Below are 12,214 nucleotides of genomic sequence, written 5' to 3'. Positions count from 1 at the left end.
TATGTTAAAACGGCACAACCAAGTGATTATATTTAAATAATTTAAATTCGCTTATGTTGTATATAATCGTAAAAGTTCATATCAATATGGCAAGAAGTTTACAAAATTTACAAAATCAATTGCCACGTTACAGTTCACTACGATGTTACATCAAAACGTCGGTTCACCGTTATTTAGCCCTATCTAATCTAACGGAATAGAGAAAAAAAAACATCTTTTTATGATATATCCGTCTCTCTTTGTTGCACACGACGAGTGTAATGCTCAGGATCAAAATGGCAGCCAATGTGGTGAGTTTGTGACTCGTGTGACAAATCGCAGCTCTGGCAGTCTGGGCGCAAGCAGGTGAAGATTCCCTTCTAAGTTTTACAATTTCAATCGAGCCGGGACTGAACGACGCCGAAGTTAATGGGCAGACAACTCCGTCTCGTAGACGACGCGGTGGGCGCTCACGAGTATACTTTCTTCAATCAATAAAAAAAATTGTCCGTGGCTCGAAAGAACAAAACAACAATGCTGCGAGCCAACGAAAGATAGCGCCATTCCGCGCGATAATAAGGACATCAAATTATTATGCTGCGATTAGTAATGAACGGCCACGCACAGCAACAGCAGACGTCGACGACGTTGCACCAGCAGCAGATCTCCATGGTAAAAGCGATTTTAGATCATAAGCCGTGATTTTTCGCCGCTTAATAAATTAGCCACATCATCCGTTTCTATCTTTTTCTTTTTTTTTCTTTATATATATATATATATATATATATATATTTATATACGCACACTCACACGCACAGGCATCTACAGCAGGTGAATGATACATACGATAAAGATTTATATTTATATTTATATTCATATTCATATTCATGTATATATATATATATATATATATATATATATATACTTGTAGAAATATATATTAATCGGCGCCGTTTCTCTCCACTTGCTCGTATATTTATTTTTTCGCCAGCTCATTCCGTGTGGATGGTTAACTCGTGTCATCGCCTCGTGTATCGCCACAGTCTTCCTTCACGTCTATTCTTCTTCTCAATCTGTTCTGCTTTGCTCACTCAGGCATATACTTATAGCTTTCGTGTCTCATTCGGTCGTGATTGTTTATTTCATAGTCGTTTTGACTCCGATAATAAAGCTCGTTTCGCCTACGAATCGCTGCTTTATCTTTTCCCCTTCGATGTCGCACACGGCCGCTTGTCCAAGAGCCACGAGTTGATTTTTTTTTTACGACTCCCCGACATCTATCAATTCCTTGTTTTATCGAGCTCGACATCGAATTAATTATGAAATTTAGCGTGGCGGTGCAACGCGACGATGTTTTTACAAAAAAATTCTCCATATTTTTCAATGCCGTGGCATTTTCTTTAAAGCGGTGTGATCATCGATAGCTTCGTTATTGTTATATACATGCAATTAAAGACGGGTTATACTGGACTTTTGTCCGAGTGTGCGTATGGCGTTAGTGTCTAAAGTTTCAGGAAGTAAAAGTTAATGATGCAGTACTCGAGATATGATTAGAAATTCTTAATTGAATATAGTTGTGAGAGGCACGATTCGAGCTGGCAGAACAATGAGTGCCGTTGCAATTGTTACCTCTTGACAAAGCAAAATACATTTATAATTGGTCGAACATGGCAAGGAGAATCATCGTTTACCATGGCTGTATGCTGCTGCTCTTATTAGGATGCAGTTTGCAGGAAGCTGTGGAGCTATTCGACGACGGTAGGATAGAATACATGAGCAGGGAAGAGCGAGAGACATTGAAGTTAGTATTAATTCACTCGCTTATTACTTTATTATATCAATCGATCGATTGGCCATAATTTTGTGTTTGTTCTTTTCTTTTTATGCAGACACGAAGCACGAAACATGTTTTATCACGCCTATTATGCCTATATGAATAATGCATACCCTGCCGATGAATTAATGCCATTGAGTTGCAAAGGGAGGTATCGTGGATCGGAGCCAGATCGAGGAGACATAGATTCCACTCTAGGAAAGTAAGAGACGTTGATTATCATTAAACGTTATATTCATTTTGCTTTGCAAAGTAATAGAGTAATTTGACGTTTTAAAAAGAATTATTTTGAAAAATTTTATATTTACTTGCATCTTAATCGCATAACTGGCAATTTATTTCCTTTTTCATTTCTTTTTTTTTTTTAGCTATTCTCTAACTTTGGTGGACACTCTCGATACGCTCGTAGTAAGTTCTACTATGCTTGCATCTGAATTTCCCGATCGATTAGTTACTTCATAAAGAATTTGTTACATTTATTTTTCCATTTCAGGTAATGGGCAATTTAGAAGAGTTTGAAAATGCTGTGAAACTTGTTATTAAAGATGTTACATTTGATACAGATGTTATAGTTTCATTATTTGAAACGAATATCCGAGTTCTAGGGTATCTATTACTTGTAATAATATTACTTTACAACACTATTAGTATAAGTAAAAATAATAACGAGTCGTATATATTTTTTCTAGAGGTCTTTTAAGCGGTCATATTTTAGCCAATTGAAAATGCAATGCCTTGGTACAGAGGTGAACTGTTAAATTTAGCCAAAGATTTGGGGTATAGATTCTTACCTGCATTTAATACAACTATGGGAATACCATTTGGAAGAGTAAGTGTCTCTCTGCCAATCTGTAATCTTTCAAGACAACGATAATGGAGAGGTTAAAGCTATTTTGTTTTATAGATAAATTTAAAATACGGGATGAAAGGCGTCCCTTTGGAAATGACGAGAGAGACTTGTACTGCTTGCGCTGGCAGTATGATATTAGAAATGGCTGCGTTGTCTAGATTAACCGGAGAGTCAATATTTGAGGTAAAGTTTTTTGACGTTCCTTGGTACGTCGGCACTTGGCCACTCGGAGAATGCATAATGTAAGAATATTTAATGAGCAGGAAAAAGCCCAGAAAGCTATGGATGTATTGTGGAAGTTGCGGCATCGTGGAACCGATTTAATGGGTTCCGTATTGAATGTTAATTCTGGAGATTGGGTTCGTAGAGACTCTGGTGTCGGAGCTGGAATTGATTCGTATTATGAATACTGCTTAAAAGCTTATATTCTTCTTGGTTTGTAACGAGTCATGTCATAAGCGTTTATGGAAATTTTACTTATTACTTTGTCCATAGTAATTAATTTCATTATTATATAGGCGATGAAAAATATTTAGGTCGATTCAATAAGCATTATCAAGCTATAATGAAGTATATCAGCCAAGGACCAATGTTGTTAGATGTTCACATGCACCGACCAAATACAAATTCAAAAAACTTCATGGATGCATTATTAGCTTTTTGGCCTGGAGTGCAAGTAAGATCTCTATATCAAATTTTCCATTGTATATTGAATTAATTTTCATTCCATTGGCGCACGATAAATTATATATTTTTAAATTAATATTTCAAGGTACTGAAAGGTGATATTAAGCCGGCTGTAGAAACGCATGAGATGCTTTATCAAGTTATGCAAAGGCATAATTTTATTCCAGAAGCATTTACTACGGATTTTCAAGTAATATACAATAATAACAATATTATTGATTTGTTCAGCTGCTAAAAGGAGTAAGGAACATTGGACATGTAATTGACTACCTCAAAAAAAAAAAAAAAAAAAAAAAACCGTTCTTACTGTTATTGCACTAATCGTTTGATAATTCTTTAAATTAGTTTGACTTGTTTACACTGAAAAAAATTTTAAGATCGAAAAGTTTGTTCTTTAAATATTCTAATAATTTTTATTTTTAATAAAAATACGTACATATATATATATATATATATATATATATATATTTTTTTTTTTTTTTAATTTTTTTTTTATCGATAGTTATTTAAAACTGAGGAAACGTTGAATAAAAGAATCTCGTGATTTTTACTTGGCCGTAAATCGCAGTCAGCAGTTTTTGATTTCGTGACGAATAGTTTTTGCAATTGCGTTACCTTAACCTTTGCACTTTTTATACAAGTTGGCCTCGTGTTATAAACGTAATGCGAAATTTGATATCCGTGCATCGCTATACGTAGCATTGGCAGACACACGGACAACTATACACACATACACACAGCACCACACCCAAATATATAAATATATATGTGTATCAAATATATGTACTAATAACATTTTTGAGAGGATCAAAGCAAGTGTGCCAAAACCGTCTCCTTTTATCTTTAGAAAAAATATTAAATATCATGAATTTCAGGTACATTGGGGCTATCATCCATTAAGACCCGAGTTTTTAGAATCTACTTACTTTTTGTATAAAGCAACCGGTGATCACTATTATTTAGGAGTTGGTAGAAAGGTTCTTAAAAGTCTTCAAACCTTTGCCAGAGTACCATGTGGATTTGCTGCTGTTTCTGATGTTAGAACCAACAAACACGATGATACTATGGATAGTTTCGTATTATCAGAAACCTTCAAGTATTTATTTTTATTATTCGCTGATCCAAGCGATTTGCTATTGGATCTCGATGAATATGTTTTCACAACCGAAGGTCATTTGCTACCATTATCTTTAGCCTCGGTTAGAACAAATGTAACAATGGTAAATTTTCTTTTTAGCTGAAAATTATAAATTATACGTAAGCCTAGCATTGTTAAGGCTCGCCATTATATATACTATAAATATAATATAAATTTTGTATTGCTTGATAAAATGTATAAACATTATAATGATTGAACATTATAATGATAATTAATTGAGTAATTAAATATTTATACATGCTTGGTGTGGATTTTTATTAATCTAAATTGACATTCGAATGAAATTGTTTTTCTATATATCGATACAAGCTTTTTCGCCCGTGTTATTTTTCTTAAGAAATACAAGATATTCTGTATACTTTTGCAATATAATGTTTCTTTATCAATCAGACATAATATTAAAAATGTATATATTTTTCAGTAGTTTAAGAGACAATTATTGTTATAGGATATTGAAAGAGAAAAGGTTCATGTTGAAGAAACGGACCGTACATGTCCAAATAGTTTACACTTGTTTCCTGCCTCGGTTAGACAACCATTGCGCAATATGGTCGAAGATGTATGTCCAAAACGTCCAGTAAAAAAACGACTAAGCGCTTCTCAGTTTCAACCAAATAACCTCGAGCACTCCATGATGCTTAGTGATATGGGCATTACCATATTGACTGTGGGCGATGGAAGTGTTCAGTTACTGCACACGTTTTCTAATGCCAAAACATCTCAGGACGCGGAGGAGGGTCTGCTCTTTATGCAAGAAATGGTTGAGTTTAGTAAACTTCAAGCTCAACAAGCCAAGTCCAAGCCGGTACTCTTTACGTTCTTTAAACCTAACACCGAACCGCCCGAAAAAGTCACTTTGTTGGCTGGTCCCGCACACTTTGGCGCTGATTTAAAGAACGATAAGGTCACCGGAAAGGTGGTAATTGCACACCCTTTCATAGGTTGCCAAGACTTGATTAACGCTGAGCTATTGAAAGGCTCGATCGCAGTTGTGAACAGAGGAGACTGCATGTTTATCGATAAGGTGAGTGGCTTTTTTTTTTTTTCTTTTAATTTATTATTATTGTTATTATTTGATTTTTTATCCATTACCTATACTACTCCAAATAGAATGAATTTTTCAATAATATATAAATACATCCTTTTATAGATGTAAGACATTTATATGCTAATTTGAAATTGCTGTAAATAGTATTTTTCGTTTTTATTAATTCATCTTTATACGAAGGTGAATGGTCGATCGTGATAGTTATTATTTAATGATTAATTCCCTTCAGGCCCGAAGAATACAAAAAGCTGGCGCTATAGCTGGAATAGTGCTAGACAACGTACCTTCTTCCAGTGTCCAGAATTCTCCTATGTTCGCCATGTCCGGTGATGGAAAGCCAGTCGATGACGTTAAAATTCCCTTTGTCTTTCTATTTAGCTTAGAAGCCAGTCAATTAATTCAAGCATTAGCTCATGCTCCTTTAATTGTTACTATAGGTAAGCATTATTTTAATTACACACACATATATATATATATTTAGGAGTACCCGTTTGGTATATGGATGTGCACAAAATTTTGTTTTAATGTTACAGGTGGTACTGTACAAAAAGATGAAGCTCAGTTAAAAGCTCCGACAGATATGTCAATGTTTGAGCGACTTAAGGGCACGCTCAGAGAAATTTTAACTCAACAGTTAACATTTCAGGTTTGTACTATTTGGTGCTTAACTATAATTTTCCTAGAAGGTGTGGCCATTTGGATATTATCCATTATCAAACGATAACAACGTTTATGTCAGCGTCAAGAGATGTTCTTTAGAGCTTTATTGTGTCTGTATACGTGGATGTGTTTGTGTTTGTGTGTGTGTGTGTGTGCGCGCGCGCGCGCGCGTGTGTGTATGTACGGTGGGCATAAGCGTGTGTGCGCCGGCGTGTTGAATGTATTTAAAGTAAGCACATAAAGTTGATTTTAACACACGTGTGCGCATACGCTTTGCCATTAAACAAATTTTTCATGCTTGTATTTTTGTAGTAATTTGTAGTCGTTTGTACATATAAAAATTATATTTTTCGATTTTGTAATATTCGTCGATCTAAAGAATTTGTAATATAAGAATAATATTTTTGAACGTATAAAATAACATGTTTTGCACAATCATTGCATTTTTATTTATCGGAAGCAAACTTTGATATCGACCATTTAGAAGCAATGAATGGTTTTCATATTTTTGTAATTAGCTTTCGTTTGCCGTTTTGAAAAAGTTTTAATTAAATCTGGAAACGATGGCATTTGTTTATTTTTTTTACACAGAATCAACCATCAATGGGAACCATAACCGACGCAGCCGCCAAAATTTCAGCATTGCACGAAAGAAAGTTAAGTTTTGCTCACATGCAAGCCTTTATCACGGAGGATTCGCCAGTGCTTTTTATAAACATAAACATTGAATTCAAAAATAATTATATAGAAAATCTGTCCACTCAAGAAGATAACTGGATGTTAATGAAAAAAATTATGGTTAATGAATTATTTGGGACGAGATTTAATTTAGGTATTATGATACAAAGTACTACTATTTCAAATATCTTTTCGTTAATTATGAATAAAAGAGGTCTCCCAAAAGAAATGATAAAAGATACGAGTATGTTAGCGAGAATTATATGGTTTTTGCAAGAACTAAGTCAAGTTAAGCCTGATGCATCCGTAATAGCCACTTATCAGGAATTGTATCCGGAAGTGAATAAGCAGTATTTGCTATCGTATTTATTTTGGCAGACAGCGTATAATATAAAAAATTATCCAGAATTGGTTGGTATGAAAGCCGGTGCAGAAGTCATAAAATCATTTATCATTCAAGATGTTAAGACTGCTTTTAATATTGATGATGCGAAATCACATTCGGCTGAGTTTGACAATTTTTTAAACAACTATTTGCCTATTACGATATATTATATCCTTAACGAAAGCAATCTTGTAGTAATACAAGGATTTTTAGATATTGATATTTTTTCTATGAATGAATTTATTAAGGAAAAGCAACGATTTGTAAACATTAATCCTATTGAAATCTTTGAGGATAAGAAGCCAGTAAGTAAACACATGACTGCTGAAATTTCTACGACCAAGAAGGGTGTCATACAGATTGAAATAGCAACGCCATCCGAAATCCTTGAGAGTAAAAATATGTCTACGCCTAAAGTAGATATTGGTGATGTTGAAAGTAATATAGATAAGAAATTAAAAGTTGATTCTAAAAATGTGCAATCAAATTCAAAAAGAACTAAAGGTGACGAAATGGAAGATGATGAACAATCTTGATTTGCGTTGGAAGAATGAGGAAATTATTGGAGAATTAGTGCCTGATACTTTGGTCATAAGCTTGAAACAGCAGTCAGATAGTGATAAGAATAAAGTTTCATCGAAGAAATAAAAAGCAATTGTTATTAAAGTAAAGTCTACTATTAATTATCAAACTGTCAGTGATAAGCAAGAAATGTAACATATTCACAACTATTTGTAATTGAATTTTATTTTTATCGTTAATAATATTGCATAATTTTAAAAAGATATTTTCTCAAAATTTAATTAATCCACTCGCTTTGCAAATGCTTGAACTTATATAATATTTAAAATATTAAAGATAAAAATAATTTTATATCGCTAATATTACTGTCTTGTTTAATGATTAAAATTAATGATTGTAAATCGTTTATGCTGACAGTTTACGAGTCGAGCAATCATGTTTATATGTTTGTATATAAATATATAAATAAGTGTATACATTCATCAACAAGTCAGTGTGAATTCGATTAATTTTTCTAATTGAACGAAGAAAAAAAACAGAAGAATAAGAAAGAAGAAACATCAAAACGTATATTTTACCACTGCTAGTAATTTTCTTTAAATTTTATTCATTGTAAATAGACTTGGCTTTGTAAAATTGTTAAAAGATCAAATAAATTATAATATAACAGATTAATGTACAAATGAAAACTATAGAAAATAGATACAATATGCCTGTAAATTGAAAATATTTATGTTAAAATAATAGAATTACTACTAGATTGTAAATACTTGTAGTAATTATTATTTCATAAGATTTTTGTACAGTTATTTTTGTATGTATCGGAAAATTTCATTATTTTATTTTGAAGCTGTTATTTATTTTTTTTTTTATTTTTATTTTTATTTTTATTTTTTATCTTCGACGATGTAACATACAACTATTTAGCATAATGAATATGCAAATTAAACTAATGTAAATACAATTAATCTAAATTGTGAAGACCATTCACATTTGCCAAAAAAAAAAGTTGTTAATATATGTATACTGTATAAGATAATTATGCTTTACTGTGTAGAATGACTATCTTTGCATACCACATAAATGTCGGCGTCAAATGTTATAATTATTAATTACCGTTTAATATAATGTAAGACATTTTTGGTATGGAAACAGAAACAGCTGTGAAATAAAGTCTGTTATGTAAATTGATTAATTTTTATATTCAATTTTCATTTAAACGAGCCTCGAGTTCTAATATAAACAATGTCATAGCTATGAACATATTCTAATATAATAAACAAATTTAATCTTGAATAAATACAGAGTACCTTACTAAAAAAAATGTATTTTCAAATGATATTTGTATGATACGATTTACATTTTTTAATATACAAAAAGTAAATGATATTTATTATTTACGATGTACTTCTAGGTTTTAATTCATCATAGCAAGATCTAAGGAAAATATAATTTTTCTTCAATGGATTGTAAAACTCATACCCCTGAAATATAATTAAAAATATTTAATAGAATGTCATAATGACAAAGTAAAAATTAATTTTTTATATTTAACGCTAAAAATTACAATCTCGATGTATAATTGTTGAAATGGATTTATTTATCTCACCTTAGACCAGTCATAGGAGACAGAATAAGCAAATATTTGACCATTATGATTAAAGCAGCATCGAGTGATAGGTTGTTCCATAGCCTCGGATGGTTTAAGTTTTGTGCGGGCATCCTTATCCCAAAAACTAAATGTGCCATCGCTTCCTACTGTTGCTAAGGTACCATGAACCGGATGAAATGCTATATCATTTACCTGGGATAAAATTCGTTAAAAAAAATCATTTACAAAAGGAAATTAATACTTCTTATACTAAGACTAAGATATTTTTATAAATTAATACCACATATATATCTTGATAGCCATTTGGCGTTCCATTTGAGCGATGACATTTAAATGTAAAGTTATCTTTGGGATTTACAGCATTGACATACTGAATAGCAACACGACCTTCTACGCTACCTAAAGCATATCCAGTCGGGGCTTTCTTTTTATCTCTAAAAATAGCAACGCATCTGTGCTGATACTTTAAAGGTGAGTCAATTCGCTTATATTCTTGTGGAGTTCCTTCTAATTGATAAACTATTAATCCTCTGGACGCTGTTCCCACAACAGCCATTGGATAATCCTAGAACATGATGGAAGACAATAAAGAAAAATTTAATATCATTAATTTTATTGTAGTAATTAGTTTTTCATGATAATTACCACATCTGCACAGTAACATCGTTCTGGCAAATTAATTGTTAACATTGGATTAGGGGTTCGCGTATCCCAAAACTGCACAAACATGAAAATCAAATTAAATATAACGATGAAATAAAACTTGAATTATACGATTAAAAGAATACCAACAATTGTACACTTAATTAATGAACGAATGATAAATTATACTTTGGATTTTGTATACGTCCGTTAATAATTGATTCGAGAAGCAAGAAAAATATTAATAAAATGAAGCGATTTCTTAGAAATTTCTTTAAAAACAATCATTCATAAATAATTAAATTAATACAAGGAAATGGCAGAATTTCGATTTTAAGTATTAAACGTACTATAAACATAATGAGAAATTAAGTATCCATGAACTTTGGAGCAATAGTAATGTAAATAGTAATATAAAAATTTTGTTTAAAATTTTAAAGAAACGGAACAAAGCACATTAGCTGAATTTTAAGATAGTCAACTAAGACCTTTAAAGTTTTATCCCATGATCCTGTCATCAAGCATGAATAATTTGAACCCTTGACCCAATGGCAAGTTACTACTGGAGCATCATGAGCTGCTACTTGAATACTTTGATTCGAAGCCAAGTCCCAGCATTTTACCATCTTATCACACGATGCCATAAACACTTTAGTTCCATCCTGAAACAATATTTATATTAATGAAAATTATAACATAATAATTTAAATTAAAAAATTTTTTAACTATTCATATCATTACAATTGTAGTTATTTATAAGTAATCATATGTTTATAATAATATTTTGAAATTTAAATAAAATAAAAATTGAACAATAATTTTAAGAGGCTTTCATAAAAATATATTTGTAAATATTTCATTAATTTCTAATAAAATTATATATATATATATATATATATATATATAGAGAGAGAGAGAGAGAGAGAGAGAGAGAGAGAGAGAGAGAGAGAGTGGGAGTGATTTAATTTAAAATAAACATAAAGAAATTTTGAAACACAATATTTAAAGATGAATGTAAATATAATTATTTCTGTATCGCTCTTAATCAATCTTACAAATTATTTTTATACTATAATGCACTTGTTCATGCATATGTGAATGATATTGAAATATAAATAAACCCGAAATAGATTCTACTTCACATTAAACAAAGAGTTCATTTTCAAACAAAATATAAGAAAAAACTAAAAATGTTTATATAATTAATATAGTTGTAGCTACTCGGATCAATTTTGATTCTGTTTTTATTGATATATATAGATATATAATCATATTTATAATAACAACTAACATCGCTCCAGCAAACATCTAAAATAGGTCCTGTCATAGCCTGCATTGACTTGGGAACAGTTTTTCCTGTTTGTTCAACTTCCCAACATCTAACATTGCAATCCCAGGAACCAGCTACTAAAAAATTTTGAGGGATAGTTGCTGGACTGAACGCTAAACTTGATATGGAATCATCCGGCGGTGAAACAACTTCAAAATCCTTCATAGGATTCGATGAAGTTGAGGTTGTTGTAGCTAATGTAGTACTTTGATTGAACATTTTTTTACGTTATTTTAATCTATAACAAACATTTTATGATAAATAAATAAATGGTTACATAAAATAAAAGCGTACAAAATTTGAATATCTAATCGAGCTTAGTTAACAATGTATTCTTCATTACCCTAATGTATCGTAATAATGAGCTGGCCGCATTAATTTGTTTCGATCATCTTCAAACAAATTGGCATTAAAATCACACAAACACAAATAAAACTATGAAATTATTGAAATACACTATGCAAGAACATGAGTCACTAACGACGAGGTTAGAAAATCCAACATCAAAAATGTTTGGTTTGCTTTGGGGAATAATTATGGAATTTGGAGTGGTGAATGGCGTTTTGTAGCCGGTAAATGCGCAAACTCAAACGGTATTATCACCTATTTATTATTATTTGAAATTTATGGAGTAAATTGAAGAAAAGCCTGACGGCGAATTATACCATTCCAGCATTGTCGTTAATTTATCCTGGAATTTAAATTATTAATTTATAACAGAAATTTATACTTTTTAAAGGCTCATAAATATGCATGCGTGCGCGCGCGCGCGCGCGTTTGTGTGTGCATAGAAACATAGGATGGGCAAACGAATACCTTTTAATAATA

The 12,214-nt window shown here is 31.5% G+C and overlaps 2 protein-coding genes across 2 annotated transcripts; one reads left to right on the top strand and one right to left on the bottom strand.

The window, feature by feature from the left end:
* On the top strand, nt 1-8,073 carry Edem2 (ER degradation enhancer, mannosidase alpha-like 2). The gene is given in 16 exon segments (XM_011501790.1): nt 1-651; nt 1,554-1,780; nt 1,869-2,015; nt 2,182-2,221; nt 2,307-2,419; nt 2,503-2,532; nt 2,534-2,642; nt 2,718-2,846; nt 2,927-3,098; nt 3,182-3,339; nt 3,436-3,540; nt 4,226-4,570; nt 4,958-5,533; nt 5,787-5,994; nt 6,091-6,203; nt 6,809-8,073. Coding segments are annotated over 15 exon segments (3,387 nt in total). The 5' UTR covers nt 1-651; nt 1,554-1,646; the 3' UTR covers nt 7,817-8,073.
* A 1,066-nt stretch (nt 8,074-9,139) lies between these two features.
* Nucleotides 9,140-12,080, bottom strand: Rae1 (ribonucleic acid export 1). Its single transcript, XM_011501789.1, has 7 exons — nt 11,730-12,080; nt 11,348-11,624; nt 10,545-10,718; nt 10,060-10,131; nt 9,695-9,979; nt 9,412-9,606; nt 9,140-9,286 (listed from the first exon to the last, which is right to left on the bottom strand). Exons 2-7 carry the CDS (start codon nt 11,603-11,605, stop codon nt 9,200-9,202), a joined length of 1,071 nt encoding a protein of 356 aa, XP_011500091.1. The 5' UTR covers nt 11,606-11,624; nt 11,730-12,080; the 3' UTR covers nt 9,140-9,199.
* Nucleotides 12,081-12,214: the final 134 nt, after the last annotated feature.

The sequence above is a fragment of the Ceratosolen solmsi genome, unplaced genomic scaffold (assembly GCF_000503995.2).
Source record: "Ceratosolen solmsi marchali unplaced genomic scaffold, CerSol_1.0 scaffold23, whole genome shotgun sequence".
Classification (NCBI taxonomy): Eukaryota; Metazoa; Arthropoda; class Insecta; order Hymenoptera; family Agaonidae; genus Ceratosolen; species Ceratosolen solmsi.
Note: the sequence above shows the minus strand (reverse complement) of the source record. Positions and strands in the feature narration are given on the sequence as shown.